The 21,660-nt window shown below is 45.6% G+C and overlaps 1 protein-coding gene across 4 annotated transcripts in view; it reads left to right on the plus strand.

Annotated features, from left to right (window-relative positions):
* Positions 1 to 21,660, plus strand: part of TAF8 (TAF8 RNA polymerase II, TATA box binding protein (TBP)-associated factor, 43kDa) — a 51,149-nt gene that overhangs the window by 9,614 nt on the left and 19,875 nt on the right. Inside the window, exons 6-9 of one of the 4 annotated variants that reach the window (XM_011986709.1) lie at positions 7,239 to 7,386; positions 9,422 to 9,564; positions 17,347 to 17,486; positions 17,784 to 21,199. In XM_011986709.1, coding sequence (XP_011842099.1) covers positions 7,239 to 7,386; positions 9,422 to 9,564; positions 17,347 to 17,486; positions 17,784 to 17,796 — 444 coding nt within the window. In that variant the 3' untranslated portion in view covers positions 17,797 to 21,199. Of the gene's footprint in view, positions 1 to 3,562; positions 3,922 to 7,238; positions 7,387 to 9,421; positions 9,565 to 17,346; positions 17,487 to 17,783; positions 21,200 to 21,660 lie in introns of those variants that run through there. The other 3 variants (XM_011986711.1, XM_011986708.1, XM_011986710.1) reach the window with 3 other exon arrangements.

Raw genomic sequence — 21,660 nt, forward strand, 5'->3', positions numbered from 1 at the left:
CCACAAGATCAGATGAGCCAGTTTATGGATCTGGGTGGGGCCAGCTGATCCATCAAATCCAAGATACCTCAAGCACTGATCTTAGGAACAGTTTAGGGAGGGTCAGAATCTTGTAGCCTCCAGCTGCATGACTTCTAAACCATAATTTCTAATCTTGTGGCTAATGTTAGTCCTACAAAGGCAATCTAGTCTCCAGGCAAGATGGAGGTCTGCTTTGGGAAAAGGAGTGTCTTTGTTTAACTCTAAACTAAGTTTCTCCCAAAGTTAGTTTAGCCTACGCCCAGGAATGAACAAGGACAGCTTGGAGGGTAGAAGCAAGATGGAGTCAGTTAAGTTAGATTTCTTTCACTGTCTCATCATAATTTTGTGAAGGTGGTTTCAGTCCTTCTCTTTGGGTTTTAATAACACCTTAATCTTAAGGTGTAGGCTATGAAGATGGGAAAAGGCCATCGATTGCTCTGGCTTCTTCCTGCTGACAGGGGACATTGTGGGAATGGGAGTGAACCCCAAGGTGAGAAGAGTGGAACTGGTTTGCAACTGTACTCACGCAGGCCTGGCTGGGCGTTCATGTTTTGCATGGCACAAACATTAGTACTCTATAGTTTTACTACAGTGTTTAAGTGGAACAGCCCACTATAAGGTAAATAACGAGTCCTTGGATGAGGAGTACAATTCCCAATTTTAAAAACAAAGATTTGAAAGCACTAGTCTGGGGACTTCTAACCCACAAAGAATTTATAATTTAGTCTAAACTGCGGAAAAAACGCCGAGAACAGCTAACAACAGTGTACTATAGTTTTTCTTTTGAAGCATAATTTTTCTCTCTCCAGTCCCCATTTTTATTAAAAATAAATCATGATACAATGATTTGTTTACAAAATAAACTTTAGTTTTACTACACTTGGCAAGATTATTTGCATACAGCACAGCAAGAATAATTATTTTTCACTTAGACTTTTTAAATTGGCTTTGATAGAACTCTGTTCCATGAAGAATCTCAGATAAGACTTTTTCAAAGCAAGCCCAGCCATGGGTTTGTACCCTCAGATACCTATGAGTTGGGCAAATTTCTCTCCTCTTGAGGTCCCAAGATAGCTTGGAGTTCCTGAACCTGTTTGAAAGTGACATTCTTTACTTACCACAGGTCAGGAACCTTGTACAGGGACTCTGTGTGGACAGGGTATAAGGCCAGATTCCCCAGTGGGCTTTAATTGGCTATATAAGTCATCTTTCATTCTTTAAAGAAAGCATGCCATTCCAGTCAAAGCCTTGGTAAAATAACCAATTTCTCCAACTGTGTCCTGTTACAAAAGAAAACAGATTCTTATTGCACTTTTGCAATTAGCTATACTGCCATAAATTGAGAAATATTAATAGTTTCCAAATTCTGGAGAAATCAGGTAGAGAGGAACAATATGCTCCAAATTCTGTTCACAGGAGTTTATTTTACCCCCATATTAAAAGTTGCCAATAGTTCTAAAGAAATAATTTATCTTGACTCTGAAACAAGGTTTAGCAATGTTTAAGACATTAGCCCTCCATGAGAGTCCTAGAAGTTTGGTTTTTCCCTCTATTCCAATAGCACAATTGTTGTTGTTGTTTTTTTTTTGAGACGGTGTCATGCTCTGTTGCCCAGGCTGGAGTACAGCAGCGCGATCTCAGCTCACTGCAAGCTCCGCCTCCCGGGTTCACACCATTCCTCTACCTCAGCCTCCCAAGTAGCTGGGATTACAGGCGCCCGCCACCACGCCTGGCTAATTTTTTGTATTTTCAGTAGAGACGGGGTTTCACCGTGTTAGCCAGGATGGTCTTGATCTCCTGACCTCATGATCCGCCCACCCCGGCCTCCCAAAGTACTGGGATTACAGGCGTGAACCATTGTGCCCAGCTTTCAATAGCACAATTTTTAAAGTTATCTGAGACCTGAACTTAGAGTCCTATATTTGATTATAAACTACCTTTTGAAAAGGACCAAAGCAAGATAAAATGTCTGTGGATGACAAGTCTGTAGCCACTATTAAAGCTACAATTGGCTAGGAATTTTGGTTACTTCTGTGGCATACAACAATTTTACATAACAATTATAATTATTAACATACAGTAAATTATATCAACATTATCGAAGTTTCCCATAATTTTGGACACATAACGTATTTATACAAATACAGTCTAAACCAAACGCCATTCACTCTTCTATTTGAAAGTTTTTCCTGTATTCTAATGTCACAATCTCCGGAGTTATTAATCAGAAACCTGCATTTATGAGCACCTGTTAAATTTTATAGCCGATTATAAAACTATCTTTTAAAGAGGATCAAAATGAGACAACAATTGTCTGTGTATGACAAAAACATTTTAGGGCAGCAACAGTTAAAGACACAATTGGCAAGGAAATTTGTTACCTTTGTGGCACACAGTCTGTTAACATAATAATTGTAGTTATTACTGATCGCATACACTAAGTCATATTAGAATTATACAAGTTTTATGTAATTTTGAAACATATACCAATAACATAGTTATACAAATATAGACCAAAGAAAGCAAAACACCGTTTCGTATTTGACAATGCTTCCTGTATGATTTTTTTATGAGATAAGCCAAATGTCATTTTTGGGCTTTAGAGGACATAATATCTAAAGTGTTAGGTTAGAAAGAGACATAATTTGTCATTGGATTTTGGAAAGTTTGTCAAATATCAAAGGTTTAAAACACTGGATATCACAAAATAGAATCCCAGGTCACCATAAGTCATTCGTTTGGCCAAAATGATAACTCCAAACAATTTTTTTAAAAAGAAAAATCTTTACTCTGATAGAGGAGACCTAGCTTTCCAAACAAGACTCAATGAAGATAGCATGAGGCCAGCTGAATCTCTCTCCTCTCTCTCTCCTCTTTTTTTTCCCTGCCATTTACCCAAAGGAGAAAAGAAAACCCTTTCATTATCTTTTAACATTACATAAAAATCATCTTCAAAAGAGAAAAACAAATTTCATATTTGCATTAGTGCATCTTTAATGTTAGCTAGTTTTTTAAATAAAATTTTATATCTCTACCCAGTTTTGATTAGTTTGACCATACGGTAAGGTTTTCATAAGCTTTTTAGAATTTTCCTTTACAATTTTCCATCAAACAGCAGATCAATTTTCTAAGAAAACCCCATTATTCAGACACATGGGCCCAGATTCTGGCCCCACATCAGTATGATTTTAATGTTTTAACCTACAGAAAAAGCTAAATAATTTCGTTTAAATCTTAGCCAACTTGTTGGTACCCACAGAATTTTTACAAGATCAACCCTTTACAAACCCTTTTCACTTTGCTTAAACCTTCAGTTTTGGTTCTGTTACTCTTTTAGGTTAAGACAATCTTTTTTTGTTTTTTGAGACGGAGTCTTGCTCTGTCACCCAGACGCCTACTTCCAAATAAGGTCATATTGTGAGGTACTAGGACATATCGAAAATGTTTTTTGTGGGGACACAGTTCAACCCATAACATTCTTTAACTTTAACAGATAGGGATATAGTGTATCCGTATCCGTAAAAAAATTTTTTTGAGACAGAGTCTTACTTTGTCGCCCAGGCTGCTGGAGTGCAATGGGGCAATCTCAGCTCACCACAGCTTCGACTTCCTGGACTCAAGTGATCCTCCCACCTCAACCTCCCGAGTCGCTGGGACTACAGGGGTGCACCACCATGCCCAGCTAATTTTTGTATCTTCTGTAGAGACAGGGTTTCACCATGTTGCCCAGGCTGGTCTCAAATTCCTGGGTGCAAGCAATTTGCCCAGACATGGGTACATACTCCAGTATATGTTTGCTTATTTATGTGAATATTATAATGTGACATTGTGCGAAATAATGTACATTAAAAGATAATCTTACCCCTGTAAAATGTTTAGGAAACCTAAAACCTTTTCTAGTGGGAGCGATTGCCTCTGCCTTTTTTTTTTTTTTGAGACGGAGTCTCGCTCTGTCACCCAGGCTGGAGTGCAGTGGCGCATCTCGGCTCACTACAAGCTCTGCCTCCCGGGTTCACGCCATTCTCCTACCTCACCCTCCCGAGTAGCTGGGACTACAGGCACCCGCCACCGCGCCCGGCTAATTTTTTTACATTTTTAGTAGAGACGGGGTTTCATCGTGGAAGCCACGATGGCCTCGATCTCCTGATCTTGTGATCTGCCCTCCTCGGCCTCCCAAAGTGCTGGGATTACAGGCATGAGCCACCGCGCCCGGCTGCCTCTGCTTTTTATTTTTTGAAATCATAGTTTTTCTTTGTTTATTTGTTTGTTTTGTTGTTGTTATTTTATAGAGATGGGGAGAGGTTTTTTGTCTTTCTGTGGTGCCCAAGCTGGCCTTGAACTCCTAGCCTTAAGCAGCCTTTGCACCTTGGCCTCCTAGAGTGCTGGGATTACAGGCATGCACCACTGCACTCAGTCTTTTTTTAGAGGTGGAGTTCTTGCTCTGTTGCCCAGGCTGGAGTGCAGTGGTGTAATCATGGCACTACAGCTTTGAACTCCCAGGCTCAAGCAATCCTCCCACCTCAGCCTGCAGAATAGCTAGGACCACAAGCATGTGTTACCATGCTAGCCTAGAAATCTTGGTTTAATACTTGATGAAATAATAAGTTGGAGGTCAGATTCTAAGATTAGTTTATTTTGATACTTTAATGGCTCTCATAGTTGAAGATGGTACATAACAAAGGTATGTAACATCATTGGCTGCTCTTAATAAACCATAAAACTATTTTTTTCTTCTCAGTTACTCATTATTCAAAGAATTTTGTTGAAAATTTTCTATTAAATTTCTAATTTATTGAGTGCCAAAAGTTGTCTTAGGAATAATTACAAGATTTTGCATTTTAATGTTTTTAACAAGTACAATATGTTCAAAATCCACTCATTTTAATTTTGGGAAGTTTTGGTTTTTTGGGGGGAGGGGAGGGACGGGCACAGAGTTTGTCTCAGTCCCCCAGGCTGGAGTGCAGTGGTATGATCTCGGCTCATTGCAACCTCCGTCTCCCAGGTTCAAGCCATCTCATGTCTCAGCCTCCCCCGAGTAGCTGGAATTACAAGTGCCCGCCACCATGCCTGGCTAATTTTTGTATTTTTGGTAGAGACGGGGCTTCCCCATGTTGACCAGGCTAGTCTCAAACTCCTGACCTCAGATGATCCACCTGCCTCGGCCTCCCAAAATGCTGGGATTACAGGTGTGAGCCACCATACCCAGCCTTTGGGGAAGATTTTTAACATGTCAGAAAATTCTGTTTCTTTGTTTAAGTATAGATAGGAGAACTGTATAGGTGACATACTTGAACTGATGGTGACAACAAAGAAACATTTCTAGGTGCCTCCTTTGAAAATACTATCTCCATATCATGAAGAGTAGTTACTTTATTGGTTGTTGTTAAAATGTCACCATTGCCATTATCAATTAAAATATTTTCCGGCCGGGTGCAGTGACTCACACCTGTAATCACAGCACTTTTGGAGGCCAAGGTGGGTGGATCATCTGAGGTCAGGAGTTCAAGACCAGCCTGGCCAACATGATGAAACCCCATCTCTACTAAAAATGCAAAAATTAGCTGGGCGTGGTGGCATGTGCCTGTAGTCCCAGCTACTCAGGAGTCTGAGGCAGGAGAATCGCTTGAACCCAGGAGGTGGAGGTTGTAGTGAGCCGAGATTGCGCCACCACACTCCAGCCTGGGTGACAGAGCAAGACTCTGTCTCCAAAAAATAAAAATAATAAAGTAAAATGTTTTGGCTCATTTCTCATTCTGATCTCAATTGTTTTCATTCCATAACTTGATTGCCAACAAGCTCATAATTAGGAGGAAGAGTGGCAGCCTGCCATTTTCTTGGTCACTTGCGCTGTATAGTAAGATCCTTAGCCTCTTTCTTTGAGGGAATCTTTTTGGAACGACGTATCCATATTGTGAGGATTTTTTTTTTTTTTTTTTTTTTTTTTTTTTTTGAGATGGAGTCTCACTCTCCCAGGCTGGAGTGCAATGGTGCGATCTCGGCTCGCTGCAACCTCCGCCTCCCGGGTTCAAGTGATTCTCCTGCCTCAGCCTGCCAAGTAGCTGGGACTACAGGCGCACGCCACCACACCCAGCTCATTTTTGTATTTTTAGTGGAGACGGGGTTTCACCGTGTTGGCCAGGGTGGGTGAGGATTGATTTAATAAGATGGGATGGTATAATCCATAAATCCGCATAGGCAGCCACTCCCATACTGCAGGAGGTCACATTACGCTGATGGAACCTGTGGTCCCCGTCAGGGCTTCCCTGGGGACACTCCCACTCTTTCTTTAGGATGCGTCTCTTAGACCTGAGACCATCTGTCATGGGAGCTGAATGAAGGCCCCAGGACAATCTCTACAGTAAATATTTGTACATTTCTTAATTTTTCTTTTTTTTTTTTTTTTTTAAATGGAGTCTCGCTCTGTCACCCAGGCTGGAGTGCAGTGGTGTGATCTTGGCTCACGGCAACCTCTGCCTCCCAAGTTCAAGCGATTCTCCTACCTCAGCCTCCCAAGTAGTTGGGATTACAGGCGCCTGCCACCATGCCTGGCTAATGTTTTTTATTTTTAGTAAAGATAGGGTTTCACCATCTTGGCCAGGCTGGTCTCAAACTCCTGACCTCATGATCCACCTACCTCGGCCTCCCAAAGTGCTAGGATTACAGGTGTGAGCCACCATGCCTGGCCTTAATTTTTAATTAGAAATACATATTAATGTAGTTACATTGTTCGTCTGCCTTTCTACTGTGCTTTGGTGATCTTGGCTCTAACTAATGGTATTGAGTCATTTTATTTTATTTTATTTCATTTTATTTATTTGTTTTTGAGACAGAGTCTCGCTCTTGTTGCCCAGGCTGGAGTGCAATGATGCAATCTTGGCTCATTGCAACCTCCACCTCCCGGGTTCAAGCCATTCTCCTGCCTTAGCCTCCCAAGTAGCTGGGATTACAGGTGCACACCACCACACCCAGCTAATTTTTGTATTTTTAGTAGAGACGGGGTTTTGTTATGTTGGCCAGGCTAGTCTCGAACTCCTGACCTCAGGTGATCCACCAGCCTCAGCCTCCCAAAGTGCTGGGATTACAGGCGTGAGCCACCGCGCCTGGCCTGGTATTGGGTCATTTTAGAGAATGGGGCATAGCAACAGCAAGCCAGGGAGCTGATGAAAGCAGAATGATACTTCAGCATCACCTCAGTGTCTTTACTATTCTGTTTGTAGACGTACCGTGAGCCCGTGTCAGACTACCAGGTCCTGCGGGAGAAGGCTGCATCCCAGCGGCGCGATGTGGAGCGGGCACTTACCCGTTTCATGGCCAAGACAGGGGAGACTCAGAGTCTTTTCAAAGATGACGTCAGCACATTTCCATGTGAGAGTTGCCCCGCTGTGTGGACCCTGTCTTATTTGAAATACTCACACTATCTTTTCTTTCTCTCAGCATAGTAGGAAGCAACAAATAAGCTTTTGTCCTTCCCTTGGGTACAGCTTGCCCCTCAGATTTCTGGCTCCTTTCCCCAGATCTTAAGAGTCTGTCCTTAACTGACAGCTCCAGGACAGTAATGGCCTCTGTTGGGACTGGCCGCTTGAGGTCCATTGAGTTACCTTGAGGTGGCCTAGGCCTAGGCATCAGAGTCACTCAGTGGCAGCCCAGGTAGTAGAAGGAACACTGGCATCAGGGGCCAGTTGCCCATTGTGATATTCCCTCATAGGTCCCATCTCATTTAAGTTGGCATCTCGGCACTGTTTGGCCATGTTGACCAAGCTACTTCATTTCCATAGACCTCAGTTTTTACAAATATGAGTGAGGGAGGTTAGTTTAGGCGATTCCTTCATTCAGCAAGCTCCTGTGGAATGCCTGCTGTGTGCCTGGCTCTGGAATAACAGCAGCTGCCAGTTATTAAGTGCCAGATACTGTGCCGATCACTTCCCATACATTATCTCATTAAATCTTCTTGTGAGCCTCTGAGTCAGGAACTGATATATCACTACCTTCATAGGAACCCTTCAATGAGGCACAAGAGAAATGAAGTCACTTCCTCAAGGAGCATGGCTAGTAGATAGCATTCAAACCTAGCTCTTACTGCCGGACCCCACATCTGACCCACAGTAAAAAATAATTCTGGAGTTTTTGTGGGTAGATTCTGAAGTCATACTGCCTTAGAATCCCATTCTGCCATTTTTTAAGTTTTTTTTTTTGAGACAGAGTCTTGCTCTGTCACCCAGGCTGGAATGCAGTGGCGCGATCTCTGCTCACTGCAACCTCGGCCTCCCAGGTTCAAACGATTTTTCTGCTGCAAGTAACTGAGACTACAGGCATTAGCCACCAACCCGGCTAATTTTTTGTATTTTTAGTAGAGACGGGGTTTCACCCAGTTGGCCAGGCTGGTCTTGAACTCCTGAGCTCAAGTGATCCACTTACCTCAGCCTCCCAAGGTGCTGGGATTATAGGCATGAGCCACCACGCCCAGCCAATTCTAGAGCATTTTCTAACAGTCACATTCTACCATAGAAGTATACACGGAGACTTTTTCTTTTCGTGTTTTGAGACAGGATCTCACTCTGTCACCTAGTCTTGAGTACAGTGGCACAAACACAGCTAACTGCAGCCTGGACCTCCTGGACTCAAGTCTCCCACCTCAGCCTCCCTAGTAGCTGGGACTACAGGCATGCACTATTATACCTGGCTAATTTTATTTTTCCTAGAGACGGGATTTCACCATGTTGCCCAGGCTGGTCTCAAACTCCTGGGCTCAAGCAGTCCTCCTGCCTCAGCCTCCCAAAGTGCTAGGATTATAGGCATGAGCCACCACACCTGGCCTTCTTTCTTTTAATGTTAATTTTAAATCAATTTCTTCCTCTCATCCTCATTGCTTTTTGGAACTCTCATTTACCAGAGTGTCTTACAGCTCAGTGGACATGCATATATGCAGAGTGCTCAAATCCAGTCTTTGGACTTGAGTCCTTCAGGGTGAAGGAATCAATATTCCTGCTCTGGAAATGAAGCTTAGAGGGGTTTAACTGACCTTGGGTGCAAGATCTCAAAACTCACGTGTTGCTAGGATTCTATCTATAGCCCCATTTCAATCTTATCTCAGTTGTACTTGGCAAAAAAGTAGATTCTGAAGTCATACTGCCTGAGTTAGAATCCCATTCTGCCATTTTCAGCATGCTTGGGAAAGTCATTTCACCTCTCTGTGCCTAATCGTACTTAATAGGATGGGAGCAAGGATGAAAGATAACATGAGTAAAGACCATAGGACATTGCCTGGCCTGTTGCGTAAGTACTTGGAGCGAGTTAGCCAGTATTATCTTCTGATGCTGCTCACTGATGTGAGGCTCTAGGACGCTAAGCCAGCTGTGGGTGTCTGTGACAGTGGACTCATGCCTCTCTTCCAATTCGCCAGTGATTGCTGCCAGACCTTTCACCATCCCCTACCTGACAGCTCTTCTTCCATCTGAACTGGAGATGCAACAGATGGAAGAGACAGATTCCTCGGAGCAGGATGAACAGACAGACACGGAGAACCTTGCTCTTCATATCAGCATGGTGGGTTCCACCTTCTGCCAACCTCAGAGTATCCCCCAAACTATCCCGCCCTGCCCTCAGTCTGTCACCCTGGGACCTGGACATGATCGACCTTAGGTCTCTGACTTTGTATTGGGGGCCTGCCTGAGGGCTTGTGTGATGATCCAGGTGCAACCTGATCTACTTAGAGACACATCCGTGTCCTGGGGATTCACTCATTCATTCAAAAAATACAGTTCCAGGTGCTGGGGAATTAGTAGGAAACCAAATAAACAAAATTCCATGTCCTCATGGGGCTAATGAAAAAATAATAAATGAAATAGGAAGTGGGGATGGGGATGGGAGGGATGCAGTATTAGGTAGGGTGACTGAGAAGGGGACATTTGAGTAAAGACCTGAAGGGAACAAGGCATGGGCATGTCTAGGGGTGAAGCCTTTCTAAGCAGCAGGTGCAGCAGGTGCAAAGGCCCTGAGGCGGGAGCTCCCCTGTTGTATTGAAGAACAGCAAGGACATCAGGGTGGCCAGAGTGGCGTGAACAAGGGGAGAACAGTAGGGGATGAGGTCCGAGAGAGCCCACAGGGAGTCGGACCTTACAGGGTCTTAAAGGTTCGATTCGACACTTTGGCATTTACTCAGTGAGATGGAGCCACTGGAGATGTTGAGCAGAGGAGGGTCAGGATCTGATGTAGGTTTGCTAATAGGGTCAGTCAGGTAGCTGTGCTGAGGATGGGCTATAGAGAGCAGGCAGAAGCAGGGAGACCAGTTAGGATGCTGTCACAGTAAACTGAGAGATGGTAGGAGGAGCAAAAATAAGGAGATGTGGTCACCTAGGTTATTTGGTCAGATTCTAGATCACTTTCAGAGCAGAGCCAGTTGACAGAGTAGATATGAGAGAGAGTTAAAGAAAACTGTAAGGTTTTTTTGCCTGAATAATAGGAAAGATGGAATTGCCTTCAGCCAAGATGGGAACAGCCACCGGGTGGAACAGGTGTGTGGGGGAAGTCAGGAGTTGATGTTCGTGTCTTAAATGTAGATGTGTTAAGTTTGAGATGCTTGTTAGACATCAGGTGGTGATGTCCGATGGAGAGTTGGATATATAAGTTGGAGTTTGAGGAGCAGTTAGGGCAGGAGATGCATATTTGGGAGCCAGCAGCCTGTAGGTCGTGTCTAAAACCATGAGCGTGGATGAGCTCTTCCAGGGATGAGTGAGGATAAGAAGAGGAGGCACATTGAGCCCTGGAGCTGCTGCTATGTGTAGAGCTTGAAGAGATGAGAAGAACCAGCATGGAGGTGGGAGGAGATCCGGAAGAGGGCTGTGTCCTGGAGGCCAAGGGAAGTAAGTGTTTCAGGGAGAAAAGAGCAATTAGCTGTGTCCCAAGCTGCAGGTGGCTCCCATGGTAGGAGGACTGAGAATTCAACCATTAGATTTGGCAGTGTGGGTGCCATTTGTGACCTTGATGAGAACCATTTCAGTAAGAATGAGAGCGAAGACCTGGAGTAAATTCAGAGAGAATGGGAGGAGAGAAGAGGAGTCAGTGAGTATAGACTTGTGCTATCCTTTACAGCAGCCACTAGCCACATGTGGGTATTTAAATTAATTAAATAAAACTAAAAACCGGTTTCTTAATCTCACTAGCCACATTTCAAGTATCTATCTAATAGCCTCACATGGCCAGTGGCTGCTCTACTGGACAGTGCAGATACTGAACATTTCCATTGGCACAGAAAGTTGTGTGGTGTTCCCTGCAGTACAGGGAAGGAGAATGGTGGAGTGGTAACTAAAAAGGGGAAAATGAAGGAATTAAGAGAGGCGTTTTATATTTTTATTTTTTAAGATAAAAGAACATGTTTGTGTGCTGCCGGGAATAATCTGGTCAAAAGGGAAAATGGATACAGGAAAAAAAGAAACGTCTGGGAATGATGTTGTTTGGTAGAGGAGAGGGGATGGGCCCGTGACCAAATGGAGGGATTAGCCTTCTTCTGGACATTTCATACCCAGGATAGGAGATGGAACATGTGGGTTCAGAGACAAAGGTGGGCAAGGAGATGTTCTAGTCCTGGCTTGTTTTAGGGAATACTTTCTTTTCTGCTCACCGGTGTGTCACACTCAGCAAGTTAAAGGATAAGAGCCCCCTCTTGTTCCTGCACCCTTGGAGAAAGTGCGAAGTACAATTACAGAACCACCAGAAGCTGGAATGCCTTCAAGGCTAATAGGGTTATATAGCCAGTTTACCATATTCAACCATCCTTTAAAATCAGCACTAGCTTGGATGCCTTAGTGGCTGTAGTTGGACTGCGCATCCCTCATGTTCTCTAAGATGAGGTGCACCAAGTGGCAGCCAGCCACTCTGGTTTGCTAGTGGAATGTGCCTGTGCCATCTGTATTTGCAGAAGATCTTATTTGCTTAGACATCCTTTTTTTTTTTTTTTCCCCCAGACAGAGTCTCGCTCTGTCACCCAGGCTGTAGTGCAGTGGCAAGATCTCGGCTCACTGCAACCTCCGCCTCCCGGGTTCAAGCGATTCTTCTGCCTCAGCCTCCTGAGTAGCTGGGATTACAGGCAGGCGCCACCATGCCCGGCTAATTTTTGTATTTTTAGTGGAGACAGGGTTTCACCACGTTGGTCAGGCTGGTCTCGAACTCCTGACCTCATGATCCACCCGCCTTGGCCTCCCAAAGTGCTGGGATTAGAGGCATGAGCCAGCACACCCGGCCTGGACATACTTTTTTTTTTTTTCCTAAATGTTGAATTATTCCTTTCAGAATTAGGGCTGGGAGCCCATGGCTTTAAATAAAGCAGAGGAAATTGTTACTGTATGCTTCTGTTAATTTGGGCTGAGATACGGTGATTGGGTCATGGACTAAGTTGAGGTTCACCTTATGAGAAAGGAGTCATGTAAACATCATACCTTTGTAAGTACAATATAGTTGAAGGACCTGGACATGCATTCACTGACAGTCCTGTAGTGATGTGAGGTCATGGTGGTAATTGAACCTAAAGAATATCAGCGACTGCCTGAGGACTCTTGAATACCACGAGGCCAAGCCAGGGTTGCAGAGAGCAGGGGTGTAGGAAGGCCTGAGTCTTAGAGTCAAACTTGCCTAGCTTTAAATCCAGACTGTGCTGCTTGCCATGTGTGTGACTGTGATTGCGTTACTTAACACCTTAGTCTATTTCCTTGTAAGTAGAAACAGGAACACCTACCTCAAGGGACAGGGGGAGCTTGAGGTAGAGCTGGTATCTATCAGGTGCCTGGCACGTGGCAGCTCCTGGCACACACTGCTCCCTCCCCTGCTTTTTTAGGCTATATAACCTAAAAATAAAATAAAATGACTTCAAGACAAAGATTCTAGCGACAATTTACTGGTCAGTTGGACCTAATGTTTTTTTGTTAGACTAGGAAATACAATCATATGTTTCAAAATGCAGAGTGTGCGAAAAGATGTATGGTGACAATCCCTCCCATCCTGTTCCCTGTTACCCACTTTCCCTCCCACAGGGCAACTGTCGCACCAGCCTCTTGTGTATCCTTCTAGAGACTTTTGTTTTTTAATTGTTATTTTGAACTGAAACAGCGGATCACAAACTGTTCTCTTCTTGCTTTCTCCCTGGCTGTATCTTGGTCATTCCACAACTATAAGGGAGGAGCTGCATCGTTCCTCACAGCTGCTTTATCTTCCACTGTATGGCTGTAACCATTTAATTTATCTAGTCCCTCATGACCACTTAGGTTGTTTTCTGTGTTTAGCATTTACAGACATTGTTATAGCGAAGTAAATAACTGGTATTTTAAATTATTCTTTTATCTCTTGATGACAGTGGACCTCTCAAGGTCTGTTGTTAGGCAGCACGTTATTTAACCTGGTTCTAGTTTCTCCATGTACTTGAACATAAAGGAGCTATTCATTTTAAATTCATGTATAATAGATTCTTTTCTCACACATTTGAACCGGCTGCTTTCTGCAGCCGACCCAGATATCGAAACTTTTACTCTCTTATGAAAAATGTACCAGTCACTCACTCAACCAGTGTTTGTTTAGCACCTAGTATGTGCCAGATACTATTCTGGCTGCTTGGGATAAAGCAGTGAGAAAAACAAAGAAAACCTCTGCCTTTTAGGAACGTATGTTTGGCTGTGGGAGAATGACAGTAAACATAATATATGAATAAATCGTTGCATAGTATATCAGAAATGAAAGTGCTGTGCTGGGAAAAACAGTAGGGGAAGATCCGGGGTGAGGAGGAGTCTTCAGTTTTAAGTGGGGTGCTCGGAGTAGGCATTACCGAGAAGGGGATATGTGAGCAGGGGCTTGAACTGGGTGAGGGAGTGAGCCATGCGGATATCTGAGGAAGAGTGCTCTGGCAGAGGGAATGGGCAGTGCAAAGGCCCTGTGGAATAGTGAGTGGCTTGTGGATTGGGTAGGGCCTTGCAGGCTGTTTTAAGAACTGACTTTTAACTAAGTGAGATGGGAGTTGTGGGAGGGTGTGGAGCAGAGGAGGGACATTTCTGAGCTTCTTAAAGCATCACTCTGATGGCTCGGTGAGAACGGACTGGAGAGATCAGTCAGGAAGCTGTTGCTATAGCCTAGGTGAGAGGTAGTGGTGGGCCCAAGCAGAGTGGTTGCCACAGAGGTGGTGGAAGTGGTCAGTACCTGCCTGAATTTTGAAGGTAAGTCCAAAAGGCTGTGCTAACAGATTGGGGGTACGATGTCAGAGAAAGAAAAGAAGTGTGCCAGATGTGGTGGTGCATGCCTTTAGTCCTAGTCACTCGGGAAGCTGAGGCAGGAAGATTGAACCCAGGAATTTGAGTCCAGTTTTGGGCAACATAGTGAGACCCTATTTAAAAATAAAAGAAAGAAAACAAGCAAGAATGACCACAGAGTTTGTGACTTGAGCCATTAGAAGGATGGAGTTGCCATCACCTGTGATGGGAGGGACTAAAAAGCGCCGTTTACTCACAGGGGAAGGTCCCCAATTCAGACTTAGGTGCCTGAAGTCCAAGCTGCCTGTCTGACACCCCAGTGGAAATACTGAGTGAGCTGCTGGCTGCATGAGTCTGGAAGTCGGCAGAGGTGAGGGCTGGCAGTGTACTCCAGGGAACAGTTGGCATGGAGATGGCACTGAGAGCTGGGAGACCGGATGCAATCACCACAGAGGGTTTAGGGCTTGCTAGAGCTCACAGGCAATTCAGGGAGCGCCTGATAGACCATTCTGCTCTCACCTTTTTTACAAATCTCTGGATCAGTTTGACACTTTGCTTTTTTGTTTTTTTGAGATGGAGTCCCGCTGTGTCGTCTAGGCTGGAATGCAGTGGCATGATCTCGGCTCTCTGCAACCTCCAACTCCCGGGTTCAAGCGACTATCTTGCCTCAGCCTCCCGAGTAGCTAGGATTATAGGCACCTACCACCATACCCAGCTAATTTTTTTTTGTATTTTTAGTAGAGGCGGAGTTTCACCATGTTGGCCAGGCTGGTCTTGAACTCCTGACCTCAGGTGATCCATCCGCCTCGGCCTCCCAAAGTGTTGGATTACAGGCGTGAGCCACCGCGCCTGGCCTACTTTTTTTACTGACTCCCCCACCCCAACCGTCTCAATGCTGTGTATCGCTGAAGGGGACATTTCTGTGAGGTCTGCTTGGGAGAAGGAAGCCTGTCGTCCTGCTCTCATGAGCCATGGTGAGCCGAAGGGAGGGAGCCTCTGGACCCACCATCAGTGTCTTGAGGCTGTCATTTTCAGCACCTCTAACAGTGTCACCTCTATCTGTATCTCAGAAAACACTGAAGGCACGGTTGAAGTGAACTTCCATTAACTTTGAAGATAGGCTGTCTACTGTAGAGAAATGATAGGGTGGACAGAGTGGGGAGATACTACTCTGTTGCGCCATTAGGAACTTCAGAAAGGTTGGATGCCAAATACCTGAGGGAGTTCTGGTTATGGGCAGACCTTTTTTTCCGGCACCTGGTCTGGCCTGAACTAGGTTGGTCCTGCAGCACTTGCTTTCAAGAGTTTCCAGGGCCGGGCGCTGTGGCTCAAGCCTGTAATCCCAGCACTTTGGGAGGCCGAGACAGGCGGATCACGAGGTCAGGAGATCGAGACCATCCTGGCTGACACGGTGAAACCCCGTCTCTACTAAAAAATACAAAAAACTTAGCCGGGCGAGGTGGCGGGCGCTGTAGTCCCAGCTACTCGGGAGGCTGAGGCAGGAGAATGGTGTAAACCCAGGAGGTGGAGCTTGCAGTGAGCTGAGATCCGGCCACTGCACTCCAGCCTGGGCGACAGAGCGAGACTCCGTCTCAAAAAAAAAAAAAAAAAAAGAGTTTCCAGAAGGCCCCAGTGGCTCTAGGTCACCTTGTGGTCTCACTGGATTGGGTACTGGAGAGGGAAAGTACATAGGCCCTGATACTGGGCCAGTGGAACTGGGTCTTTGAAGAGAACAATTGATAGGACAGAGAGAGGGCACGTGCCGCAGGGAAACCTAGACGTGATCTGGTTTCTTCCGGCTCATTAAACCTGAGACTGGTGTCCATGCCCTAGGCCAGCTGTCCTGTCAGGGGAACCTGCTGTTGATTTCATGCCGTCTGGTCACAGCGCCCTCTGTTTTGACAGCAGCCTCTCCTGCTTGAGGTCAGTGAGGGCCTCTTTGGCCTCAAGTTGCAGAACAGGAAGAGGAAGCTCAGTGACTTCTTCCCTGTGGAAGAACTTCTTCCCCTTGGCCCATCACCAGGGGGCGCAGCCCACCAAACGTGGAAAATAGAGGAGCCTGTGAATAAAGGAAGGAGAACTGACTGCTCATACTCCCAGAACAGTTTTTTAAATGTCAGCATATTACCTTTTTTTCTGTGTCTATACACAACTGTGACTTTTTAAGAATTTTGATCATACTGATTACATGTGAACTTACAAACTTTTCTGAAAAACCACATTTTTCTCAAAAAATGAACAGTAAAAAACCCTGCCTCAGAGTTCAAGACCAGCCCGGCCAACTGGTAAAACCCCGTCTCTACTAAAAACACAAAAATTAGCTGGGTGTCATGGCACATGCCTGCAATCCCAGCTACTTGGGAGGCTGAGGCAGGAGAATTGCTTGAATCCGGGAGACGGAGGCTGCAGTGAGCTGAGATTGCACCATTGCACTCCAACCTGGGTGACACAGGGAGACTCCGTCTCAAACAAACCCTGCCTCATGGGTTGCAGATAGGCATTACCAATGATGTGCATGTGCTGTACCTGCAGACTCTGCTTCCCTTGGTGGAACCCTCAGGGCTCTAGAGGTTTCTGGCCTATGCTGGGATATGATCGTTGGGACCATGTTACAAGTACCAGAAATGTGAGAATTTGAGGAGGAAATCTGTTCTGACTTAGGCTAGCTTGGCCAGGAGATACCCTATGCAAATGATGTGTTCTGATCCTGTATCTCCCAGTCCTGCAGGGCATCCAGGATCACTTTTCTTCTTCATTTCCCCACCAGGCTGGGCATCCTCCCCAAGGCATCTGAGTTTGATTCCTGTCCCTCCCAGGTCTCTGTTCTTTCTAACCCCTGTCCCTGCCTTCTCCAGAGGTTCAAGACTCTGGACTCTGTTGTGTGCTCTCCTAGGTCAAGGCTGTTAGTCTTGCCTTCCCTTCATAGCCAGCCCCTGCCTGGGCCTCACTTCATCAGGGGCAAAGACACGAACATTGGAAGGAAGGTGCTTCCCAGGTTCTAATTTCTCTGTTAGAGGATGCTAATGGTCATTCCAATTATGGGCATGATCTCTTTCCTTATGCTGTTGGTGTTGTGCTTTATTTTGGCTTTTGCTCAAAGGAGGATTCTGGAGCCGAGAAGGAGAACACCTCTGTCTTGCAGCAGAACCCCTCCTTGTCGGGAAGCCGGAATGGGGAGGAGAACATCATCGATAACCCTTATCTGCGGCCCGTGAAGAAGCCCAAGATCCGCAGGAAGAAGTGAGTCGGAGGCTGGGGTCCAGAGAGCCTTCATTGTCCCACCGAGGTGGTCTTCTCTGCTCCTTGGTAGAAAAGAGTCTCCTCAGTGGGGCTGAGCCTTGGGGAGAGCCACTTTGGTGAAAGGGAATAGTCTGCCTTTTCCTGTCTTACTTGGCTCCCGTACATAGCTCTCGTTCCTTAGTGGTTGAGTGTCCTGCAGTCTAGGGACCAACCCTCACAGCACTGGAGCTGTTTTCCCCTAGAAGGAGAGCAGACAGGGCCCCCACCAGGAGGCTCCATGGTTCCTATTCTTTCTAGGTCCCTCTCCTGAGCTGAGAAGGAAAACTGGCTGGTACGGGGGCGCAGATTCCACCCTCCCAGGGAGTTAAAGCCACTCAAGGGAAGAAAAGAGGGTGACCTCCTCATGGCCGAGCCAAGGCTGCAGGGTGTGATCGGACATGATTTTCATGGCAAACCATCTATTAAGATGACCTATTTTCACTGGATGTTTGGGTTGAGGAAGATATGAACAGAATAATGAGAATTTTTTTTTTTTTTTTGAGATGGAGTCTCACTCTGTCTCCCAGGCTGGAATGCAGTGGCACGATCTCAGCTAACTGCAGTCTCTGCCTCTCTGGTCTAAGCGATTCTCCTGCCTCGGCCTCCCGTGGTAGCTGGGACTAGAGGCAAGCGCCACCATGCTGGCTAATTTTTGTATTTTTAGTAGAGATGGGGTTTCGCCATGTTGGCCAGGCTGGTCTTGAACTCCTGACCTCAAGTGATCCACTTGCCTTGGCCTCCCGAAGTGCTGAGATTACAGGTCTGAGCTACCATGCCCAGCTAATTTTTGTATTTTTAGTAGAGATAAGGTTTAGCCATGTTGGCCAGGCTGGTCTTGAACTCCTGACCTCAAGTGATCCACCTGCCTTGGCCTCCCAAAGTGCTGGGATTACAGGTGTGAGCCGCCGTGCCCTGCCAGAGACTTTCTTAATCAACCAGGCCATGTGGTGGGGCATAGCAGCAGCCAGTGACTTCGTTCATTATCACGGGATTTGATTCCTTTGAAACTCAGGAGACCAGGGAAAGTGACAGGAAAGAAAGGGCCCTTTGCTCCTGTGCTTATTACAAAGAAGACTGTCCAGCGTGTTCAGGATATCTGGATCCCTCTTATTGACTCATGATTTGTGGCACCACTTTCTCATCCCAGAACTTCATTCTTATTTCTCTCCTCATCTGGCCTCCAAGTATTCCATTGAGCTGATGGAAAGTGACTTTGTACTTCCTCAACGTGTTGGAAACAGGAGGCCACACAGCACAGCTTTGATCGGGGCGGGCAGGAGTCATGAGTCTTGAGCACATACGTCACTGCGAAGGAGGACGACATGTCAGGGCTGCACCTATCCTCCCGTCGGCGTTTGACGAAAGCTCCCTGAAGTGGGGCAGCACTCTCCTCCGGAGAGATTTACCATTTATTGCTCCTCTGAGGAATGTGTGCTTGGGAACTGCCAAGTCTTGCCCCTTCTGGAAGAGGATGTTTTCTCTGACAAGAGCCTAGAGCGTCGGCTGTATTGTTCTGGGACTTGATAGAGGAGCCATGGGGTTTAAACACTAGGAAAGAGGGGCCGGGTGCAGTGGCTCATGTCTGTAATCCCAGCACTTTGGGAGGCAAAGGCAGGCGGATCACCTGCGGTCAGGAGTTCGAGACCAGCCTGGCCAACATAGTGAAATTCCATCTCTACTAAAAATACAAAAATTAGCTGGGTGTGGTAGCTCGCGCCTGTAATCCCAGCTACTCAGGAGGCTGAGGCAGGAGAATCACTTGAACCTGGGAGGCGGAGGTTACAGTGAGCTGAGATTGTGCCACTGCACTCCAGCCTGGGTGACAGAGCGAGACTCCATTTCAAAAAAATAAAAAATATATAAAGTAAACAATAGGAAAGGATTTGGTGGGGTGAGGGTGCGGTGTTGAGGGCTGGGCCTCATCTTGTATTCTGAAAGCTGAGAAACATGGCTGGTCAGCTGGAAGGCTGGTGGATGGGCAGGAGTGAGCCAAGCTGAGGCATTCTCCAAGAAGCAGGTCTGAGTCTCTCCAACCACTTTGTATCCTGTGGGGAGATACAACTTCATTCTTAATGTACTCTACAAACCAGAAAACAAGTTTTTAAGGAGGATGCTGGGCATGCTGATATCTTTTCTGGTTTCCTAAGGAAGAGCTTTTAAAACCAAATCCAACGAAGAAAAATGCAACGACACGTGGAAGTGAACACTGGATGAATAAGCTGTTTCCCAAGTTAGAATCCTAACGTCCATATTTAACTTCACTTACTCCTCTTTGGCTTCCACAGTTCAGCTCCTTTTATTTTGAGATAGGGTCTTGCTGTGTCGACCCGGCTGGAGTGTAGTGGCGCTACCTCGACTCACTGCACCCTCCACTCCCCAGGTTCAAGCGATTCGCATACCTCAGCCTCCAGAGTAGCTGGGATTACAGGTGCCTGCACCACGCCTGGCTAATTTTGTGTGTGTGTGTATTTTTAGTAGACATAGGATTTTGCTATGTTGCCCAGGCTGGTCTTGAACTCCTGGGCTCAAGTGATCCGCCCGCCTTGGCCTCCCAAAGTGTCAGGATTACAGGCATGAGCCACAGTGCCCAGCCCATCTCTTAATCTTCCATTCCCTTGGTGAATGGGAACTTGAAAAACTTGGGGACTTCACAGCAGGCTCCGTGTTCTTCTGGCCTCACTGTACTGTAAGGAAAGAGCTGCTTGTCAGGAACTGAAGACGGGACGCTAGTAAAAAAAAAAAATCTGGAGTCCCCAACTGGACTAAATAGGAGTTTTCCAGGTTTGTAGTAACCTGAAACTCTCCTAGATCAAAGCAGTTAGACTGGCCTATGTGGCCTTCTCAGGGTTTGTGATTCAGTTCTTAGTGATTCTTGGCCTGATGAGTTTATAAACACAGCCCCACATTCAAGCCGTGGCCAATCCCAGCTTGCTGTTCTCACTGCTCTTGGGAGGCGTCATCCCAGTCTGTGTTTCTACAGTTTCCATTTGTTGTTATTATCCAAAGTAAGCGCCTGTTGAATGCAGTTGTGCTGAGTTATAGGTGGGATTTGGAAAAGGGCTGCTATTTCTGCTGTTGCGATTTCAGAGGCTATACTCTTTTTTTTTTTTGAGACTGCGTCTTATTCTTTTTTTTTTTTTTTTTTTGAGACGGCGTCTCGCTCTTATCACCCAGACCGGAGTGCAATGGTGTAATCTCAGCTCACTGCAACCTCCACCTCCTGGGTTCAAGGGATTCTCCTGCCTCAGCCTCCCGAGTAGCCGGGATTACAGGCGCCTACCACAACTCTTGGCTAATTTTTTTTTGTATTTTTGGTGGAGATGGGGTTTCATCAGGTTGGCCAGGGTGGTCTCGAACACCTGACCTCAGATGATCCACCCACCTCAGCCTCCCAGTGTGGGTAGGATTACAGGCATGAGCCACCGCGCCTGGCCTCAGAGGCTATACTCTTAAAATTTTGTTCTGAGGGGAGACAAGGAAAGGGTTAGACAACTTGAAACATTGACCTGCCTGTTGGTTGTATAAAAATGCATAATTCTCAATGTGTATTTATAAATTTCTATTTTTTATAACTTTATGGGACTTCTTAGAGGCAAAAAGTAGTAAACATGCAGATTAAAAATGTTTATGGAAATCTCAATAAAAATTCATAATAAAAACTTTGTAAATAAATAGAACTGTAAGCTTTGAACTTAATTTGTGTTCAAAAGTTAACAGCGATGTGGACAAATATGTCAGGCTTAGCCCTTGTGTTGGCCTAAGCACACCTGGGAACTTAGTAAAACTTTTATTTTGGAAATTTTCAAATACAAAATTAGCAAAATACATGAACCCCTGTATATGCCTCTCCAAGCTTCCACACTTATCAATAGCTTGTTGATTCTGTTTCACCTGTTTCTCCCACTTTTTGTCCTTTATTTTCTTTTCTCCTGGAGTATTGTGTGTGTGTGTGTGTGTGTGTGTGTGTGTGTCAGAGTTTCGCTCTTGTTGCCCAGACTGGAGTGCAATAGTGCAATCTTGGCTCGCTGCAACCTCCACCTCCTGGGTTCAAATGATTCTCCTGCCTCAGCTTCCTGAGTAGCTGGGATTACAGGTGCTTACCACCATACCTGGCTACTTTTTTATATTTTTATTA

This window comes from Mandrillus leucophaeus, unplaced genomic scaffold, assembly GCF_000951045.1.
Source record: "Mandrillus leucophaeus isolate KB7577 unplaced genomic scaffold, Mleu.le_1.0 Scaffold3, whole genome shotgun sequence".
Taxonomy (NCBI): domain Eukaryota; kingdom Metazoa; phylum Chordata; class Mammalia; order Primates; family Cercopithecidae; genus Mandrillus; species Mandrillus leucophaeus.